Below are 23,442 nucleotides of genomic sequence, written 5' to 3'. Positions count from 1 at the left end.
ACAACTCTGAGGTACCACCTCAGATTGGGTAATACGACAGAAAAGGAAAATCTTTGACTTAGTCTGTATCCCAAAGTGAGTCTTTTTGTGGTGGCAAAGAATTGAAAATTGAGGGTATGTCTATCAGATGGGGAGTGGCTGAACAAGTTGTGGTGGTATATGATTGTGATGGAACATTATTTTACTATAAAAAACAATGAACAGGATGCTTTCCAAAAAACCTGGAAAGACTGACATGAAATGATTCAAAATTAAATGAGCAGAACCAGGAAAGCACTGTATACAGTAACATCAATATTGCATGATGAAAAACTGACTTGGCTATTCTCAGCAGTACAATGATCCAAGACAATTCTCTTTTTTTTTAATGCTATTTTATTTTTTCAAATTACATGTGAAGATAATTTTCAACATTCATTTTCATAAGATTTTGGGTCCCGAATTCTCACTCCCCTTCCCCCTTCTGAATCCAGCAAGCAATTTGCTATGTTATATAATACAATCATGTTAAATGTATTTCCACTTTAGTTATGTTGTGAGAGAAGAATCAGAAAAAAAAGGGGAAAAAACCCACAAGAAAGAAGAAACAAACAAACAACAAAAGAATAACAAAAGTGAAACTATTATGATTTGATCTGCTTTGATCTGGATTGTGGAGAACATTCTCCATCAAGAATCTTTTTTTTTTTTTAATTTTCTTGGGTCATTGTATTACTGAGAAGAGCTAAGTCTATAAGATACTTTTAAAGAATTTTTCTAACCATGTGAACCAGAGCTGTACTATGTTGGTACTTTCCCTCGGGGAAGGGTGATCCAAGACAATTCTGAAGGATTTATGATTTAAAAATGCTATCTACCTACAGAGAAAGAACTGATGGAGTTTGAATGCAGATTACTTTTTAAAACCTTTTTTCCTTTCTTTCTTGTTTTTTTTTTTTAAACAACAAGACTAATATGTAAATGTGTCTTGCATTACTGTACATGTATAACCTATATCAAATTGCTTGCCTTCCCATTGAGGGGAGTGGAGGCAGGGAAGAAGAGAATTTTGAACTTAAATTTTTTTAAATGTAGTTTCAACATGTAGTTGAAAAAAATAAAATTTCTCTGTTCTCCCACCTAAAAACCCCTCAAGGTGACAGCTGAAACATTGCTTTAAACATACTTAGGTATGGATTAAAAAGAGCATTAATATAGCTGACAGAGGATACTTCTCCAAAATTTAAAACAGCACTCTTAAAGCAAAGAACTAATATTTGAGGGGACTGTTGGCACAGATGACAGGAGTTGTAGAAACACAAGCACATTAATCAACTGTTGATGGAATTTTAAACTGGCTCAACTGTTTTGGAAAAAGAAAAAACCCCAATACACCGAATACTTATAAGAGCATCTTTTGTATGACCTGGAAACAAAGTAATTGTCCATTAACTGGGAAATGGCTAAACAAAGTGTGGTATGTAAATGTACTGGAATATTACTCTACTATAGGTAACAATTAGAATAAATCTAGAGAAGCAAAAGAAGACTTATATAAACTGATGCAAAGTGAAGTAAGCAGAGCCAGAAAAACAGCATAAACAATTTCAACAATGTAAATGGAAACAGCTGTGAATGAACGACTTTGGCCCCAAAGAAAATGCATGCAGTATATAACTTGGCACCAGCCCTGGATTCAGGAGGACCTGAGTTCAAATCCAGCCTCAGACACTTGACACTTACTAGCTGTGTGACCCTGGGCAAGTCACTTAACCCCAATTGCTTCACCAAAAAAACAAAACAAAAGCAAACAAACATGCAACTAGAAAAAAATAAAATACTATTTAAAAGAATGTATGCAGATCCCTTTCTTAGCTTTGCAGAGATGATGGGCACTACGAGTATAGAAAATTGAACAAAACACACATTTTAAATATACTGATTAGCTTTGTTGAACTACTTTTCCTTCTTTTTTATTCTTTTTTAAAGTATTAAAAGAAAAGGTTCTTATTCCTGAAGAGCTTTAAATTTCGTTGGTGATTCTTCAAGATTTTTATCAAGACATATATATCATATCCATTGTTAAATTGTGTGGTTGAAAAACAAATACTCTTAAGAAAGTAGTTCCCTTGTAGTGGTTCTCAACAATAGTCTAAGCAGCTTGTGTTAAAAACTATTTAATGGCATATTAAGTAGTAAATAATTCCCCACTGTATTACAAAAATATTTTTTCCTCTATGACAACAAGCAAATGCATGTTTGAAACATTACAAGTTTGTTTCTGCAGCAATTCAAAACTATCATGATCACATGTACAGTTATTTTGGCATCTGTACACAAATGTAATTTTATGCAATTACATAAAATTCTTGGTACTGTAAGTTGTTCCTTCTATTTCTTAACCCATCAAATTGTTGTCAAACCTCTACAAGATTCTGACATTTGAGAGCAAACCAATTTCCAATGCATGCATAGTCAGACGTGCACATATCTTCATTTGCACTGTGCATACTGTACCACAGTAGTTCTCCTATTTCTGTTTCCTGTAATAGTACCTCATGATAAAGATATTACTAATGTTTACATTTTTGCAGCGCAAATATCAGACTGTTTGAAAAACACGATCACATATGTGCATCACAAGGCATAATGAAACCATCACAGACTATCAAACTATAGAGAGAAAGTTTTTATTACCTCCCATTGCAATATTAAGACTGTTTTCTAATTTAAACTTATTTTCTGCTTATATTATTATTTTTCTATTTGGAATAGTATCATATGAACTGGTTGGCAACATGTCCAGTCATTCAGTAAATTTTCTGTGAGAGTGAATAGCCAGTGAATCAGTGGCAGAAGAAACTCAAGTCTGAAGAGATTCTCTCCCTACAAAGGTTAGTTTTCATATAAACATTGTTTTAAAAAATGAAGTAATTTGTGCATTGAACATTTACATTTAATACAGCATATCCTTAGCCAGTAGAAAAATTATTTTATATCCTAACTAGTGACACATTTTTGTCAACTGGTTAAGTGGCTAAAAGTAAAAAAATGAATTTCCAGCTCTTATTTTCTTGTTTTAAATAAAAATACAGAAATAAATACCAGATTTAAGACTCTAGTATTGAGCCCAATATTGTAAATTTTTGTTTAAAAAAAATTTTTAAGTCCAATAGGATATGTTTATATATCATTGTGTTACATTATCTTCCAAGTAATAATTTATTCCACATAATTTGAAGAATAAAGAAATTTAATATAAAATTAAGCACATGCTGTCTTGCTGGAATGAGTTTTTTTCTTTCTTTTTTTTTTTTTGTGGGGCAATGGGGGTTAAGTGACTTGCCCAGGGTCAAACAGCTAGTAAGTGTCAAGTGTCTGAGGCCGGATTTGAACTCAGGTACTCCTGAATCCAGGGCCAGTGCTTTATCCACTGCACCGCCTAGCTGCCCCCTGAGCTTTTTTCTTAAATGTTTCACATAAGATGTTTATAATTATAGAATTCTATCATTTCACACTGTAATGACTGGAATGACGCCACCTGCTGGAGACTTACTGTAGCAAAGCTCCACCATGAGGAGAAGGTGTCTGAGGGCAAGACATCTGGCTCTTTGGCATCAGGAAGTGACATTTGCTTGTGGGAGGAAGAGGGGGCGAGGCGGGTGCTCTTGCTCTCTTTCCTCAGGACTGGGGTGGAAAAGGGAGCTAGAAATGCGCTCTCCCTTTAATAGATAGATGAACCTAGGCCTTTCTCTTTCTCTTCACCAAATTCTTATTCTCCTTAATAAATGCTTAAAAGTCTAACTCTTGCTAAAGCTTATAATTTATTGGTGACCACTCATTAGATATTTTAGACAGACTAGCTAGAATTTTAGCCCCTTACAACATTTTATAATTACATACTATTTAATTTGGAGCTGGGGACAACAGCTATCATTGAAGTTATTCTAAGCATTCAATGAATCTAAAAGAATATTATGAGTAGTATATTAAATTGCCATGGGACTTCACAACATATTTTGTTGTGGAGAGGGGTTTTTGTCCACAGAATGTAGGGAATTACCTTTGTTATGAGGTCAAAGAAAGTAAAGATCAATTAGACCTGAAAAAAATTATGGAGTCTTCATCACCCATTTTTCCTTAATGTCCTAAAACATAGCTTCTGCCTTTACAGGCTCTAAAGGAACTATGACCTGCTTTGTTCTAGATATTATACTTCACATTATTGAAGCCACCTAGGTTCCTATTAGCTTTTTTAGCAGCCACGCCACACTACTAACTCACAGGGAGCTAAAACCATTTTGCCCAAGTCTTTTGTACATGAATACCTCTTTTCCCCATTCTGTATTTGGAATTATAGAACGGAGCTGGAGGGTCATGAGAGATTATTTGATTTCAGATTGGAAAGGGGTTCATAGATGTAAGTGACTTGCTTATGTTCCCAGATACAGGTTATTCATGGAAAGAACTATCATCCAGATAACAATGCTTCTCATTATACCTCTTGTGGCATTAATTCAGTTTGTTTTGAGATAAGTTGAGCTAAAATTTTGAAAATATTCTAGTTTTGACATTTATCTTATTCTTTAATTAATGAAAACTCACCATTACTCTCTCCTACCTTCCTTCTCCTCCCCCTCTCAACAAAAAGACAATCCTTGTAACAAATAAACATGGTTAAAAAGAACAAATCTCTACCTTAGCCATATCCAAAATATATGTCTCTCTCTCTTTTTTTTTTTTTTTTGGTGAGGCAATTGGGGTTAAGTGACTATCGCCTGAAGCTGGATTTTTTTTGTGTCTTCTTTAACCAAGCTATTGATTCTTTTTTCATGATTTTCTTGCATCACTCTCACGTCTTTTCCCAATTTTTACTCTACCCCTTATTTAATTTTCAAAATCCTTTCTGAGCTCTTCCATGGCCTGTGACCAATTCACATTTTTCTTTGAAGCTTTGCATGTAGGTGCTTTGATTTCATTATCTTCTGAGTTTGTGTTTTAATATTCCATGTTACCATAAGAATTCTCTATGGTCAGGGTTTTTTTTGTTTGGGGTGGATGGAACACTGTTCCAAGATTCAGGTTTCCTGTTCTGCTGTTTTCAGGACAAGAGTCTGTAAATTTTCAGTTCTTCCAAGGGGGTGTCATCTTAGAAGTGGTGTGGTCACTGCTCTCTTGGTCTGTGTATGACCACAAGTACTCTTTTTGCCCTGGAATTCTGAACAGGAATCCAGATTCCCAGTAGCCACACTGTCTAATGTGCTAGTGCTCCTCCTCACCCTGAAACTACAACCCAGAATCACATATGGCAATGCAACAAAGTCCTACAACCAGTGCCAGGAAAGGGTACTCTACAATCTCCTTTTTTGTTTGTTTGGTTTTTTTTAAGTGAGGCAATTGGGGTTAAGTGACTTGCCCAGGGTCACACAGCTAGTAAGTGTTAAGTGTCTGAGGCCAGATCTGAACTCAGGTACTCCTGACTCCAGGGCTGGTGCTCTATCCACTGTGCTACCTAGCTGCCCCTACAATCTCCTTTTGACCAGTTGTCTAACCACGCTACCATCTGTGGGCTGAGAGTTCCAGTACCTGCTGCTGATTCTGTCACCCACAAGGCTTGCTGCTGGCCAGCCAGGGTGTGGGGTAGAAAATTGTTTTACCCTGTCCTTTTGTTGGTTCTACTGTTCAAGAAATCATTTTGAGGTATTATTTTAAAGTTGTCTGGGAAGGGAATTCGGAAGGGATCAAGAGACTCTCTGCCTTAATTCTACCATCTTGGCTTTACCTGGAGGAAGTCTTTAGCTGGGAGTTGTAGTATATCATGAGATACCACCTCCCCAACATAACAGCAAATGCTTAATTAACATTCTTTGGGACCAGTTTTTCAACCATTTGTGAAGCCATATTAATATACTTTAGTCCAGTCTATATTAAAAAGAAAAACAAACACCACCCCCCAAAAAACATCCCATATCTACGATATTATGACAGACTTCATTAGATTCCTTGAAGAATCCTGTTTTTATTGCATTTTCCTAAGGTCTAGCAACCTTATCAAAGAAGGAAATAAAGCTAGTAAGGTACACCAGAGTGATATAGTGCTAAGAACACTGCAGTTAAGAGATATGTAGCTATGGCTCTACCAAGGCTATGAAGCTTTGGGTAGAGGAGACTAGATCTGATAAAGGAATAAACATTTATTAAGCAACTACTAAGTGTCAAGCACAATTGGAAACAAAAAGAAAAAGACAGTCCTTGCCCTCAAGGAAGTAGCAATCTAATGGGAGAGGCAACATACAAACAAACAAACATACAAAAGGCTGAAAATGATAGTGGGGATGAAAGGATCAAGTGAGGCTTTATTCAGGATAGGAGAGACATATGTATGTTTCAGGCAGTGGAGAAGAAGCCAGTAGACAGGAAAGGACTGAAAAAAAAAGTGAGAGTTGATCTGTATGTTCTTGTGAACCTTGTTGCCTTTTAATGAGTACCTTCCCTGACTAAATAATCATAACATACTCATTTAATATTTGGCTTTAGACTTTTTGCTAGGGCTAGATATCAATTGAATAGGTCTATATTTTCCAGACTCTTCCCTTGCTTTTTTTTGACAGCATAAATATTTGTCCATCTCTGGCATCTGTCTTATTCACCATGATGATTTAAAGGTCACATTTACAAGGTCTTTCATTATACTGCCATTGTCCAGGTGAGAAGCCTTGAACCAAGCAATCTTTTACTATATCATTAACTAATTTACACTTCCAATCTCTCTTTTTGTTTTTGTTTTTTTAGTGAGGCAACTGGGGTTAAGTGACTTGCCCAGGGTCACACAGCTAGTAAGTGTTTAAGTGTCTGAGGCCCGATTTGAACTCAGGTACTCCTGAATTCAAAGCAGGGGGACTATTCCATCTTTAAAAGATTTTTTTAAATGTCCTTAGTAACTGAGGCAAGCCTCAACTGGTTCTGGATGTTTAGTTTTAAACAAAATTTTGTTTTTCCCTCCACAGAATCTTCCCATAACAAAGTATCTCATTTTAAAGGTCACATAAAGCACCATGATATTCCATTATATTCACATATCACAATTAGTTTAGCCATTCCCCAGTTGATGGGCACTACTCTTTTAGGTCCATGTCACTTATATTTGTCTTTGATTATTTATGTGCCCTGAATTTTGGGGGGGTTGTCCTAGTTCTTTGATTACAAGTCCTTTTTAGACTAGAGCACATTAGACCTCTCTGTAGAGGGGCCCCTTTTCTTCTTCAAAGGAGTAAAGCTGTGATTATATCATTGTAATTTCCTTTATACCCCAGAATCATACTATCATTTCTTTGAATTTTTTTAAACTTCTCCTAAAATTATAGTGCATATATGTGAATCCTTAGTACTCTTGTTCTTTGCTAGTACAAATTAAGATGGCAAAAATAATTTTTTCCTAATGTTTCCATTAGTTCCACTTTACCAAACCAGATCATTCACAAAGAAATTTAACACAAACTAAGTGGGGAAAAAAACACAAACCCAAAATTTTTGGCATCTGAGTAGAATCTCAAACTCCATTGGATTTAGTTCCATTAAATAAAAATTTATTGAGTTCCTTTTACATGTCAGCTACTCTATAGGGGTAGTGTGGGAGGAATATAAAGATAAAACAAAAATCTCTGCCTCAAAAAGTTTATAGTATACCTAAAAGACACCTGAGCTGTGTTATAAAGGAACCTGAGAATTCTATGAGGCACTTTTGGGTCTTTTCCCCAAAGAAATCATGGAAAGGGGAAAGGGACCCACATGTACAAAAATATTTATAGCTGCTCTTTATGTGGTGGCAAGGAATTGGAAGTTGAGGGGATGTCCATCAACTGGGGAATGGCTGGACAAGTTGTGGTATATGAATACAATGAAATACTATTGTGTTATAAGAAACGATGAGCAGGAGGAGTTCAGAGAAACCTGGAGGGTCTTGCATGGGCTGATGATGAGTGAGATGAGCAGAACTAGAAGAACATTGTACACAGATCAACACTGAGTGTTGATCTACTGTGATGGACTTTATTCTTCTCACCAATGCAATGGTACAGAACAGTTCCAGGGAACTCATGATAGAAGAGGATCTCCAAATCCAAGGGGGGGGGGGGGGAGAAGAACTGTGGAGTATAGATGCTGAATGAACCATACTATTTCTTTTGTTTTTGGTGCTGATGTTTTTTCTATTTTGAGGTTTTTCATCATTGCTCTGATTTTTCTCTTATAGCATGACTAATGCAGAAATATGTTTAATGTTATTGTGTGTGTGTGTGTGTATGTATATATATATATACATATATACATATACATATATATATATATATATATATAAAACCTATATCAGATTGCCTGCTGTCTAGGGGAGGGGGCAGGAAGGGGAGGGAGGGAGAAAAATCTAAAATTGGAGAGCTTCCAAAAGTTGAGAACTATCTTTACATGTAACAGGAAAATAAATAAAATACTTTATTAATTTAAAAAAGATTTCCCTCAGTCCACAGGACTACATAAATAAATTTGTGGGAAGCAATTTTAAATGACACTCTGTCACATGTAACATACAGGTGGCTATAAATATTTAGGGTGTTATTACAGAATTTAAAATAATGGCTCTTTGGCGAGTATTTAAAAAAAAGAATTCTGTGAGGCAGTGGTGAGGGAAAACTTTCTAAACATAGAGAAAAAAACAAAGGGAAATAACGTCTTACTATAAAGGGAGATAAATAATCATGTACTTAGAGAAGCATTCTAGACATCCATCCAGGTGGAGATCCAACAGGTTCAGTAACCATTTCTTACAAAATGTCATTCCTGATATTCACAGGTACCTTTCATATACTGATGCCATAACGGCTTTTATTAACAAGTTTTTGCTTTCCAACAGCTGGTGACAAATAATAAATAATGACACAGCAGAATCCCAGATACTATGTGAAAACTTAATCTTCCAGCAGTCAGTAGTAGTCACTATTGTGTGGTGTAAATTCATTGCTTTTCCATCTAAATTTCCAGTTTTGAAAGCTCATGATTCTTTTTTGGGTTTTTTTTTTTTTTTGTTTTTGGTTTTTGGTTTTGTTTTATGAGGCAATTGGGGTTAAGTGTCTGAGGCCAGATTTGAACTCAGGTACTCCTGACTCCGGGGCCAGTACTCTATCCACTGTGACACCTAGCTGCCCCCTTTTCTTTTCTCTTCTTTTCTTTTCTTTTCTTTCTTTCTTTTTTTTTGTTGAGGCAATTGGGGTTAAGTGACTTGCCCAGGGTCACACAACTAGTAAGTGTCAAGTGTCTGAGGCCAGATTTGAACTCAGATCCTCCTGACACCAGTGCTTTATCTACTGTGCCACCTAGCTGCCCCTGAAAGCTCATGATTCTTTTTTTATAAATATTCTCTTTTTGTTTTTTGAGTGAGGCAATTGGGGTTAAGTGACTTGCACAGGGTCACACAGCTAGTAAGTGTTAAGGGTCTGAGCCCAAATTTGAACTCAGGTCCTCCTGAATCCATGAAGACCCATGCTTTAAAAAACACCATGTCTGATTGTTGCTGGAGCTGTGAACTGATCCAACCATTCTGAAGAGCAATTCAGAACTATGCGCAAAGGGCTATAAAACTGTGCACACCCTTTGACCCACCAATACCAGTACTGTGTATCCACATCCAAAAAAAGGGTCGTGATGTTCTCCATAGTCAGAATAAAGAACTCTGGAATCTGGATGCAGATTGAGCCATACTGTTTCTACTTTTTTTCTTTTTTGAGGTTTTCCCCTTTTGTTTTGATTCTTCTTTCACAACATGACTAACGCAGAAATATGTTTAATGTGATTGTACATACATAACATACCAGACTGCTTGCTGTCCTGGGGAGCAGGGAGAGGAGAAAAATTTGGAACTAGAAATCTTACAAAAACAAATGTTGAAAACTCTCTCTATATGTAACTGGAAAAATAATAAAATACTTTTATGATTTAAAAAAATATGCCATGGGGGCAGCTAGGTGGCGCAGTGGATAGAGCACCAGCCCTGGATTCAGGAGGATATGAGCTCAAATCCGACCTCAGACACTTGACACTTGCTAGCTGTGTGACCCTGGGCAAGTCACTGAACCCCCATTGCCCTGCCAAAAAAAAAAAAAAATGCCATGTTTGTAATTGTACATACATAACTCATATCTGATTGCTTACTGCCTCAGGGGAGAGGGGAGGGAGAGAAGGGATAAAAATTGGAACTCAAAACTGTAAATAAAGATGTTTGTTATTAAAAAAACAAATTTTAAAAATAAAAAAATGCATGTTTTCTTCTGAGCTTCTATATAAAATGATACAATTCCTATTTGCTAGGCTAAGAGAATTAATCAGTTGGAAGCACAGTTTTGAAAGCAAAAGCTATTTTAAAGTTATATAATTTCATATGGTTTTCTATAGTTCATATTTCATTTTCTGTTTTGGATCCGAAGAAATGCTTATAATTTCAGACAATCATGAAAATGCTATTTTGGTTTTATATTTCAATTTGCAATTCTATTTTGGATTAGCCAAAGACATCTGCTGAAATCTATCATGTTGTTAAAATCCCTATTTCGTTTTAATAGAATTATGGAAGATTAAGAACAATTTTTTGAATTTAATAATACTGAACATGCATTTACTTCTCAAAAAAATGGAAAAGGTAAGACAAATTAACACAGATAACAGAAACTAATCTAACTAAAATATCAATATAAATTCACATCAATCATCATTTGTAGTGCAATAGAATAAATGATTGAGGATTTCAAATGCTGAACCCCTGACATGAACATTAATTTTCTCAAAAGAGAAGTTACCCAAACCATCAGAAGATAAATGGGAAAGAATAATAAATACTTCAGAAAACTGGAAAAACACACCAAAACTTATGCATTTATGTGCTACTTTATGATTTTATATAGTATGTTTTTCCAAAAGGTCTAGTCGTACTTTCTTGAAACTATTTTTATAGCTCATGTTTTTGTCAAGAAAAATTATGTAATTAATTTTCTCTTTAATAAAGCTAGCTCTAACTTAAGAGACTCATTACTTTGGGAGTCTGAGAAACTAGCTTAACTATCCCCAGCTAGGTATACTGTGACATTAAATAGCAATGAAATGCATTATGGTTGGTAAAGATACCAAAAGAAGGAATAGTATGTAAGTTAAAAAAAAAAATTAAGATTTTTTTTTGTTCATTTTTTTTTTTTGGTTTAAAGAAAGATTTTTTTTGTTTTTTGGGGGGTTTTGGGGTTTTTTTTTGCTTTTCAAAATATACCATTACCTAACTGTCCTAAACAATCACCTCCAAGAGATAAAATAGTTAAGCAAAACTGAACCTATCAGCCACATCTGACAGAGCATACAATATTCTAATTGCTCACCTCTACTAGAAAGAAGAGAGTGAATTTCAGCACAGATTCCAGGGACCAAGACTAACAACTGCAATTAATCTGAATGTTCAACCGAACTCCTTCATAAAGAGACAAGTGTAAAAAATCCTAGCAAAATACTATGTTCTGTATCTCCTGTCTTTATATCTACCACTGCCAGAGTCAAAAGGAAATTACTGACTCTAAAGAATGAAATTATCGGGGCAGCTAGATGGCGCAGTGGATAGAGCACCGGCCCTGGAATCAGGAGTACCTGAGTTCAAATCCAGCCTCAGACACTTAACACTTAACTAGCTGTGTGACCCTGGGCAAGTCACTTAACCCCAATTGCCTCACTAAAAAAAAAAAAAAAAAAAAAAAAAGAATGAAATTATCTCTTAAAATTCATCAAGACATAGAGCAGAAACACTGACATAAAGTAGCAGCTGTAAACTATGAAGAAACAAGAGATGAAAATCAAGGAATGAACACAGCCAAGTAGAGGAAGCCCTCAACTTACCAAAGGGTGATGGTATATTTATGCGTAAGTTGGTTACTGGGAACTTCGAAGATGTTTTCCCATGAAAACATCATAATAATGGTGATTAGGTTTTCAGGCCAGCTCACAAAAATGTACTTAATGCTAAAGCAGGAGAAATTGTACCAATTCTAACTTGAGCCCTAAGTTCACATCATCAGAGAACTAGATAGTTGAAAGAGACGTCATCCTTTTTGGTCAAGCCAATACAAAACTACAATCCTCCTCATAACAAATTAGCTTCTGCTTGAAGAACTCCAAGGAGGAAGGATCCATCAACTTTCTAGACATGACATTCTACTTTAGAGAGCACTAAATGTGAGGAATTTTTTCCTGACATCTAGCCTAAAATTTCTTCTTTGAGACTTCTACCCATTGCTCCTGATTCTGTTCTCCAGTCAAACCAGTGGATTTTCTTCCTCCTTCAAAGAACAAACCAAAGCTATCCTATTTCCCCTCAGGTTTCTCTTTTCCAAGCTAACCACGCCCAGGTCTTTGAATCCCTTCCCAACAAAACATTGACTGAACATCCTTCACTATACTTGTTGCCCTCCTCTAGACACTCTCCAGTGTATTGACATCCTTTACACACTGTGGCAGAACAGATAAACAATACTCCAGATGAGCTCTGAAGGGGGTAAAATATAGTCTAACTATCACCCCTCTATTATTGGAGGTTATGCCCCTCTTAATGCAGCCCAAGACTGTTATGGCCTTTTTTTTGGTTGCCACATTACACTACTGATATCTCTGAAGTGTGAAGGCTTAAAAAAAAAAAAAAGAAAAATTACAAACATATTTTGCCTCGACCACTGGCACTGAAATCGATTTCATGTACCTAAGTGTAAACACACACATACATTACATACATTTTATTAGATTTGACTTAAACGGGGCAGGTAGGTGGCGCAGTGGATAGAGCACCAGCCCTGGAGTCAGGAGGGCCTGAGTTCAAATCCGGCCTCAGACATTTAACACTTACTAGCTGTGTGACTCTGGACAAGTCACTTAATCCCAACTGCCTCACTAAAAAAAAAAAAAAAAAAGACTTAATGTCAACTATCCAACTCCTTTTAGATCTTAACTGTCACATATGCATGTTAGCTATTCCTACCAACTCATATGATGAGCATGCCATCTATGCCTTTAAGAAAAACGTTTAACAGCATATGGGAAAGCACAAATACTTGTGATACTCCACAAGATTTCCTGCCATGCTGACATTGAACAATTAATAATTACTTTGTAAGTTCAGTCATCCAATTTTGAATCTATCTTCTATTATTATTTAAACTTATCCCTCTATCTTTTCCACAAGAGATATGTTATCAAAAGCCTTGCTAAAGTCTAAGTAAAACCAAAGCCACAGCATTCCTCTCATTTACCAGTTAGTTTAATAATTCTGTAAAAACAAAGCACGAGGTTTATCTGGCATGAACTGTTGCTGGTGAAACCACACTGACTCTTTACAATCACTGTTTCCTTCTAGATGTTCTCCAACCATCTCTTTAACGATCCATTACCGAATTTTCACTCTCTTCCCTTCTCTTTTTTGAAAACTGGGACATCTGCAGAAAACTGGGAAAAAAGGATGTCTAGTAGTATCAGATATCAAATGATACTATAAAGTAATAGCCAGCAAAATGGCTACATAGAAAAATTGACCAGTGGAATAAATCAGGTATTCAGCATGCAAGAAAGATGAACTACTAGTAGCATGGTGCTCAATAAACGAAAGGCCCTCAGTTAACAAAATAAGGACTCACTATTCAAAAAAAAAACTGATGGAAAAGCTGAAAAGCAGTTAATTTCTATCAATCAAAAACATCTCACATCATACAATAAAATAAACTCCAAGTGGATACATGACCTAAGACATAAAAGTTAACATCAAAAGTAAATTGGGGGGGGGGGGGCGGCGGAGCCAAGATGGCAGAGACAAAACAGCAAGCTGCCTGAGCTCTCCTTCTGTTCCCTCAAAAAGAACATTAAATCAAGCCTCTGGACGGATTCTGAAACTGCAGAACCTGCAAAGAGACAGAAAGACACAGTCTTCCAACCAGAGATAATTTAGAAGACTTCAGGAAAAAGTCGATCTGACTCGGGCAAAAGGGAGGCCCAGCGCAGGGCAGCAGCCCAGGGCTGAGCGTGTCAGGGCAAGTCAGCAGGAGCTGCGGGCCACAGCCAAACAACGGAGGCCCCTGGAACCCGGCTCAAAAAATCTGGTGGCCAAGAAGGACAGTGGAAAAACCTACCTGCACCAGCCAAGAGGGCAAGTTGCCCGCGGTAGGGCCACAAACAGGATAGGCGTGACCAGGCGCACAGACGCAGCGCGTTTAAACATGAAGTGCAGGGTGGCAAACTGCACACACTATAAAGGCTTCAGAGTAAAAAGCCGGTCACACAGCACCTATACCCCTGTACAAGAAGCCCAAAACAGGGACCCTGGTGCCCCCAGAGCAGAACTCAACTTAAAAAATAAATAAATAAGCTGCAATAATGAGTAAGAAGAAAAAAAGAGCCCTTTCCATTGAGAGCTTCTGTATCAATAGGGAAGAAGCCAACGCAAACTCAGATGAGGACAATACCCTCAAATTGCCTACATGTGAAGCCTCACGAGGGAAGGTAAATTGGTCTCAAGAACAAAAAGCCTTCCTGGAAGAGCTCAAAAAGGATTTTAAAAATCAAATGAGGGGCAGCTAGATGGCGCAGTGGATAGAGCACCGGCCCTGGAGTCAGGAGTACCTGAGTTCAAATCCAGTCTGAGACACTTAATACTTAACTAGGTGTGTGACCCTGGGCAAGTCACTTAACCCCAATTGCCTCACTAAAAAAAAAAAAATCAATTGAGAGACGTAGAAGAAAAAATGGGGAGAGAAATGAAAGCAAAACAAGAAAACTATGAAAAAAGAATCAGCAGCTTGGAAAAGGAAGCACAAAGATTGACTGCAGAAAACAATTCCTTAAAAAATTCATCTGGCCAAATGGAAAAAAAAAGTGCATAATTTCACTGAAGAAAACAATGCCTTAAAAAATCCATTTGGCCAAATGGGAAAAAAGGTGCATAATCTCATTGAAGAAAACAATGCCTTAAAAAATTCATCTGGCCAAATGGAAAAAAAGGTGCATAATGTCACTGAAGAAAACAATGCCTTCAAAATTAAAATTGGACAGCTGGAAGATAAGGAATCCATGAGACACCGGGAATCAGTCAAGCAGAATCAAAAGAATGAAAAAATAGAAGAAAATGTGAAATACCTCATTGGAAAGACAACTGATCTGGAAACAGATCCAGGAGAGACAATTTGAGAATCATTGGACTGCCTAAAAGCCATGAACATAAAAAGAATCTAGATACCATATTCCAGGAAATTATTAAGGAGAACTGCCCTGATATCATAGAATCAGAGGATAAAATCATCATTGAAAGAATCCACCGATCACCTCCTGAAAGAGACCCCAAAAGGAAAACTCCAAGGAATATTGTAGCCAAATTCCAGAATTATCAGGTGAAGGAGAAAATACTCCAAGCAGCCAGAAAGAAGCAATTTAAATATCATGGAGCCACAGTCAGGATTGCTCAGGACCTGGCAGCTTAAACATTAAAGGATCGCAAGGCTTGGAACATGATATTCCGGAAGGGAAAGGAGCTTGGATTGCAGCCAAGAATCTATTACCCAACAAAAATGTGCATTCTCTTTCAGGGGAAAAGATGGACATTTAAGGATATTGGGGACTTTCAATCATTTCTGATGAAAAGACCAGAACTGAATAGAAAATTCGATCTTAACATACAAGATTCAAGAGAAGTTTAAAAAGGTAAACAGAGGGGAAAAAAAAAAGGGTTACTCAATTAGGTTAAACTGTTTATATCCCTATTTGGGAAGATAATACTCATAACTCTTAAGAACTGTAAATGTATTTGGGCAGAGAGAAGGATTTTACACAGAGAGTATAAATATAAATTGTCTTTGATGTGATGATACAAAGAAAACTAAGGGGTTAAAAAGGGAGCCTATGGGGAGGAGAGGAAAGGGAAGGTGGAATGAGGTGAATTATATCATATGAAGAGGTGAAAAAAAAAAACCTATTAAAATAGAGGGAAAGAAAGGAGGGGTGAACATTGTTTCAACCCTACTCTCATTAGATTTGATTCAAAGAGGGAATAACATATATGTTCATTGGGATAAAGAAACTTAGCTCATTCTTTAGGGAAGCAAAAGGGGAAGGGAAAGGTGGGGGACTGATAGAAGGGAGGACAAAAGCAAGGAAGAAAAGGGTAAAGAAAAGAGAGGGGGGTGATAAAAAGGGAGGGCAGATTGGGGGAGGCAGGGGTAAGAAGTAAAACATCAGTGAGGAGGAATAGGGTGAAAGAAGGGGGGAAAAGTACAAAGGGGGTAAACAGAATGGAGGGGAATAGACAGTCAGTAATAATAACCGTGAATGTGAATGGGATGAATTCTGCTATAAAACGGAAGCGAATTGCAGAGTGGATTAAAAACCAGAATCCTACAATATGCTGTTTACAAGAAACACATTTGAAGCAGAGAGATAGACACAGAGTAAAGGTAAAAGGCTGGAGCAGAATATATTATGCTTCAGCTAAAGCAAAAAAAAGCAGGGGTAGCAATCCTTATCTCAGACAAAGCGCAGGCAAAAATAGATCTCATTAAGAGATAAGAAGGAAATGACATCTTGCTAAAAGGTACTATAGATAATGAAGTAATATCAATATTAAATATGTATGCACCAAGTGGTATAGCATCCAAGTTCTTAAAGGAGAAGTTAAATGAGTTACAAGAGGAATTAGACAGTAATACTATACTAGTGGGGGATCTGAATCTCCCCCTCTCAGAATTAGATAAATCTAGCAAAAAAATAAATAAGAAAGAAGTGAAAGAGGTGAATAGATTGCTAGAAAAGTTAGACATGATAGATGTCTGGAGAAAACTGAATGGGGATAGAAAGGAATATGCCTTTTTCTCAGCAGTACATGGCACATTTTCAAAAATTGACCATGTATTAAGGCACAAAAACATCATAGTAAAATGCAGAAAGGCAGAAATAGTAAATGCATCCTTCTCAGATCATGATGCAATAAAAATTACATGTAAGAAAGAGCCAGGGAAAAGTAGAATGAAAATCAATTGGAAACTAAATAATTTCATTCTCAAGAATGAATGGGCCAAACAACAAATCATAGAAACAATCAAGAACTATATCCAAGAGAATGACAATAATGAGAAAACATACCAAAATCTATGGGATGCAGCCAAAGCAGTACTTAGGGGAAAATTTATAGCTCTAAATGCTTACATGAATAAAAAAGAGAAAGAGGAGATTAATGAATTGGGCATGCAACTTAAAAAGTTAGAAAAAGAACAAATTAGAAATCCCCAATTAGATACTAAACTAGAGATCCTGAAAATTAAAGGCGAAATTAATAAGATTGAAAGCAAAAAAACTTATAGAATTAATCAGGAGGCAGCTAAGTGGTGCAGTAGATAGAGCACCGGCCTTGGAGTCAGGAGTACCTGAGTTCAAATCCAGCCTCAGACACATAACACTTACTAGTTGTGTGACCCTGGGCAAGTCACTTAACCCCAATTGCCTCACTAAAAGAAAAAAAATTAAAAAAAAAAAAGAATTAATCAATAAAACTAAGAGCTGGTTTTATGGAAAAAAAACCAATAAAATAGATAAAATACTGGTTAATTTGATTTAAAAAAAGAAAGAAGAAAACCAAATTACCAGTATTCAAAAATGAAAAGGGTGATGTTACCAACAATTAAGTGGAAATTAAATCAATAATTAGGAATTATTTTGCCCAACTGTATGCCAATAAATTTGACAATCTAAATGAAATGGATGAATATTTACAATAATACAAACTGCCCAGGTTAACTGAAGAGGAAATAAAATCCTTAAATAAACCCATATTAGAAAAAGAAATTGAACAAGCCATTAATGAACTCCCTAAGAAAAAATCCCCAGGGCCAGATGGGTTCACAGGTGAATTTTACCAAACATTTAAAGAACAATTAATTCCAATATTATACAAATTATTTGGAAAAATAGGTGAAGAAGGAGTTCTACCAAATTCGTTTTATGACACAAATATGGTGGTGATACCAAAACCAGGCAAAGCAAAAACAGAGAAAGAAAATCATAGACCAATTTCCCTAATGAATATTGATGCTAAAATCTTAAATAAGATATTAGCAAGGAGATTATAGCAAGTGATCACCAGGTAATACACTATGACCAGGTGGGATTTATACCAGGAATGCAGGGCTGGTTCAACATTAGGAAAACTATTAACATAATTAACCACATCAATAAGAAAACCAACCAAAATCATATGATTATCTCAATAGATGCAGAGAAAGCTTTTGACAAAATACAGCACCCATTCCCAATAAAAACACTAGAGAGTTTAGGAATAGGCGGAGCTTTCCTTAAAATAATAAACCGTATCTACCTAAAACCATCAGCAAGTATTATATGCAATGGAGATAAATTAGAGGCCTTTCCAATAAGATCAGGGGTGAAACAGGGATGTCTATTATCACCCCTATTATTTAATATTGTCCTAGCAATGTTAGCTTTAGCAATCAGAGAAGAGAAAGGAATTAAAGGAATTAGAATAGGCAAGGAGGAAAAAAAACTATCACTCTTAGCAGATGATATGATGGTATACTTAAAGAATCCTAGAGAATCAACTCAAAAATTACTTGAAACAATTAACAACTTTAGCAAAGTAGAAGGATATAAAATAAATCCACATAAATCATCAGCATTTCTATACATGACCAACAAAGTCCAGCAGCAAGAGATAGAAAGAGAAATTCCACTTAAAGTAATGGTAGATAATATAAAATACTTGGGAGTCTACTTGCCAAGACAAACCCAGGAACTCTATGAATACAACTACCAAACACTCTTCACACAAATCAAATCAGATCTAAATAACTGGAAAGATAATCAATTGCTCATGGATAGGCAGAGCTAATATAGTAAAAATGACAATACTGCCTAAATTAATTTACTTATTCAGTGCCATACCAATCAGACTACCTAAAAATTATTTTATAGAGCTAGAAAAAAATAATAACAAAATTCATCTGGAAAAAACAAAAAATCAAGAATATCCAGGGAAATAATGAAAAAAAATTCACAGGAAGGTGGGTTAGCGGTACCAAACCTGGAGCTTTACTATAAAGCGGCAGTCATCAAAACTATCTGGTACTGGCTAAAAAATAGAGTGGTAGATCAATGGAATAGGCTAGGCACAGGAAATGTAGTAGTAAATGACACTAGTAATGTAGTGTTTGATAAACCCAAAGACTCCAGCTTCTGGGTTAGGAACTCAGTATTTGACAAAAACTGCTGGGAAAACTGGAAGATAGTATGGCAGAAATTAGGCATAGACCAACATCTTACACCTTATACTAAAATAAGGTCAAAATGGATACACGATTTAGACATAAGAGGTGATACCATAGGTAAATTAGGAGAGAAAGGAATAGTCTACCTATCAGATCTTTGAAAAGGAAAACAGTTTATGACCAAACAAGAGATAGAGTATATTATAAAATGCAAAATGGATGATTTTGATTACATTAAATTAAAAAATTTTTGTACAAACAGAAGCAATGCATCCAAAATTAGAAGGGAGGCAGAAAGCCTTAGACACTTAACACTTACTAGCTGTGTGACCCTGGGCAAGTCACTTAACCCCAATTGCCTCACTTTAAAAAAAAAAAGGAAGAAATGACAAAATCTCAAAGGAAAATGGAAGATTTCTACAGACTGACACAGAGTGAAATGACCAGAACAACAGTTTACAGTACCATAAAGGAAAAAAAAAACTTCTGACATTTTTTAAAACCTTAATCAATACATTAACCATAATTATAGAATCTACTTATCAAATTATAACATCTCTCTCTCTCTCTCTCTCTTTTTAGTGAGGCAATTGGGGTTAAGTGACTTGCCCAGGGTCACACAGCTAGAAAGTGTTAAGTGTCTGAGGCCAGATTTGAACCCAGGCACTCCTGACTCCAGGGCCGGTGCTCTATCCACTGCACCACCTAGCTGCCCCATAACATCTCTCTCAACCTCCAAACTCATATCTCAGATTCCTTATTGGATATCTAGAACTGGATGATCTGTAAACATCTTAAACTCAACATGTCCAAAAAACTTATTAAATCTCCAAACTCCCTGCATTTTCACTGACTACCCACCACCTTCTGCAAGTCTTCCCCCCTCCCCCAGGGCAATGAGGGTTAAATGATTTGCCCAGGGTCACACAGCTAATAAGTGGCAAGTATGTGTTTGAGACAAGATTTTGAACTCAGATCCTCCTGAATCCAGGGCTGGTGCTTTATCCACTGCGCCGCCTAGCTGCCCCGCAAGTCTTTTTTAAGTTCTCCTTAATCTTAGTATTGTCCCTCTACAACCACTCCAAAATTATCCCATACACATCTTGTTTGTATTTGTTTGCATGTTGTCTCCATTAGACCATGAGCTCCTTAACAGCTGAGACTGTGTTTTTGCCTTTCTTTGTAATCTATCTCTTAAACAGAAATACCTGCAGGAGATACATACATTTCTGGACATGTCCAATGAATGGAATTTGCTTTGGTTCACTGTGCTTATGTTATAAGGGTGAGGTGTTGGGTTTTTTTGGCTTTTTTAAAAAAATTCAATTGTGGGAAACAAAGGAGAAAATAAATGATTAACTGAAAAAAGTAATTAAAATGTAAAATTTTATTTTTTTATCTCTAGTGCATAGCACAGGTACAGTACCTGGCATGTAGAAGGTGCTGTGTGTTGCTATCTGTTCTGCATTCCATAGTCAGAGTCCTCCTTAGACTACTAAAAAAAAGACTAGCAGGACCAAAAATTTCCTGATTGGTTATACCTGTTTGCCCCCCAAACACACACACACACACACACACAAAACATCCATATTTTCTTCCTAATTAAAAAAAAACCTGTGGCTCCTACACACTTACACTTATTTAACTTCACATATATGCTAAAAGAACTCTAGTTAATTGTTTAAAAATCAGTCAATACCTCTTTATCTTGAAACCATGCCAACTCCTACAACTAAAGGGGTGTGCATGGGATCAAGTACATCACTTGACCTCTCATTTATGTAGTTATTAATATGATCCTCTTAAGAGCAGCATTGGAAATAATGCAAATATACACTTGCACTAACTAAAGACATAAGTCTCTTTGTCTTCTAAACAATGATGCTCATTTCTAGAAGGCACTGCTAGATAAAAGCATCAAATCTTCTTTTCAAAGGGTACACTGTCAATCCGTGCTGTTAATTTCACAGTATGCAGTGAGTTCCATCTCTCAAAATCATTACTTAGGAACTTTGTTTCAAAAAGGACAGGCAAAGAATTAGTGAGAAAGTTGAAGGTAAGCCAAAATCAGAACACTTGCTTAATTCATTGGTAACACCTAGTCTTCATCATGTAGGCAGACAATGGAATATTCTACTTCCAACGGCAGAAATTTCTGGCAGTATATTAACTGATGCTGGGTCAAATAATTGGACATGGTGGTAAAAAATGTAACCTTATCAAGTGCTGCCAAATAATTCAAACTATACTCGATTTTCTTAAAGAAGAATTGATTTTTTTTAGGGGACAGTACAATATACCTTGCCACAAGAAATTCCAAGTATCAGTAAATTTGTAATAAACAAGATGTCATGTGAAACTACATAAGAAAGACTCATTTTTTCTTTGACTACCTAAAGGTCCAGTAACCTCCAATTAATTTAATAGAATTCATAATTGGCTAATCAGGGACAGGCAGTGTATTATTTTTAAATAGTAAATGAATATTATTTTTAAATAGTAAATGAATATATTTTCTTATAGAAACAGATAGTTTTCTAGACAAAACCCACAAAAGCCTACTTAGCCTGTAATGTACATTTAGCATATTCACCAGTAATCCTGTACAGATCATAACCACTATATCTTTTATGGGGAAATGAATTCATAATTTCAATTTGGTAGACTAAAAGAACTGAAACAATGGTTCTGAAGTAAGGAGCCAGAAAGGACTCAGGACCCAAAGCAGAGGTATGGCAAAGGGAAACACTAAGAAAGAGGGGGTTGCTACAGTATTAGTTAAGAATGACCTGTTCTCTTTCCTGCCTGCGCTGGAGAGAGCTGATGGCTGCCTCCCTTGAGCCCACCCAGGCCTCCGCCCGCCAAATCCTGCTCCTCCTGCTGCTTCTCATCATCGGGCTCTCAGCCCGCTCAGTAGAGCCCTGCACTGATCCTGTGATTACTCCTTCCTACTACACCACCTCTGATGTGGTCATTTCCACTGAGACTGTTTTCATCGTTGAGATCTCTTTGATGTGCAAGAATAGGGCACAGAATATGTGGCCCTCTATGCTGACGTTAATGGAAAGCAGTTTCCAGTGACTCGTGGCCAGGATATTGGACGCTATCAGGTATCCTGGAGCTTGGAACATAGGAGTGTCCATTCTAGAACCTATGAAGTCAAGTTCTTTGATGAAGAATCCTATAGTCTTCTGATAAAGGCCCAGAGAAGCAATGAGGATGTTTCAGCCATTAGACCCTTGTTCACAGTCAGTGTGGATCACCAGGGTGCCTGGAATGGGCCATGGGTCTCTACCAAGATGCCGGCTGCAATGATCGGCATGGTGATCTATTACATGGCTTTCAGCGCCAAAAGCAACATTCAGGCCTGAGCTGAGCCATGAATTGAGCTTTGCACAGACGTTTATCTTCATGCAAAATAAAAGGGTTTGTTCCATTCTTTCACATGGGACATGATCTATCCTCCTTTTCCTTGTCTTTCCTCCTGTTACTGAAAGCTGATGCTATGGGTAGGTTAAGGGCGATGATGAAGACCTTTATCTCGGGTTATGGAACAATAGTGGCAAAATATTCTCTTTCTTACCTTCTCTCATGAGACTTGTACTGGTTTTCAAGTAGGGAAAAACAGGATGACAAAATGTAACCCCCCCCCCTCCCCCATCTCCTCCTCCTGCCAACAAGCAGTGTTTTAAGGGGATGGCAGAGATATGGACAAAAAGTATTTTCCATCCCCCCAGTTTACCACAGACCCCAGTGCCTATTAATTATATGCAATGGGATAAAGGTCCATGTAGATTATCATCTACAGAAGCAAGAAAGAAACAAAGGGAGAGAGAGTGAAATCCCCAGCAATAGTAAAAATGAAAGTGGAATTTTTTCAGGATGCCCTGCCTATGGCAGTCATTTATTAAGGAATTTAAGAAGTGGGGGCAGCTAGGTGGTGCAGTGGACCGGCCCTGGATTCAGGAGGACCTGAGTTCAAATCCAGCCTCAGACACTTAACACTTACTAGCTGTGTGACCCTGAGCAAGTCACTTAACCCCAATTGCCTCACCAAAAAAAAAAAAAAAAAAAAAAGCGTATGATTAAGTTAGGTAGTAATAACCTAAACATGTCTGTCTTTAACTCATAATAATCTATG

General features: G+C 36.7%; 2 protein-coding genes across 4 annotated transcripts in view; one reads left to right on the top strand and one right to left on the bottom strand.

Annotated features, from left to right (window-relative positions):
* Positions 1-23,442, bottom strand: part of FBXL20 (F-box and leucine rich repeat protein 20) — a 127,541-nt gene that overhangs the window by 33,474 nt on the left and 70,625 nt on the right. The gene's annotated exons all lie outside the window — the stretch shown is intronic.
* LOC122753571 (translocon-associated protein subunit delta-like) lies at positions 22,101-22,672 on the top strand. The gene is given in 2 exon segments (XM_044001035.1): positions 22,101-22,337; positions 22,340-22,672. Coding segments are annotated over 2 exon segments (546 nt in total). The 5' UTR covers positions 22,101-22,124.

Source organism: Dromiciops gliroides, chromosome 4 (genome assembly GCF_019393635.1).
Source record: "Dromiciops gliroides isolate mDroGli1 chromosome 4, mDroGli1.pri, whole genome shotgun sequence".
In the NCBI taxonomy this organism is placed as follows: domain Eukaryota; kingdom Metazoa; phylum Chordata; class Mammalia; order Microbiotheria; family Microbiotheriidae; genus Dromiciops; species Dromiciops gliroides.
Note: the sequence above shows the minus strand (reverse complement) of the source record. Positions and strands in the feature narration are given on the sequence as shown.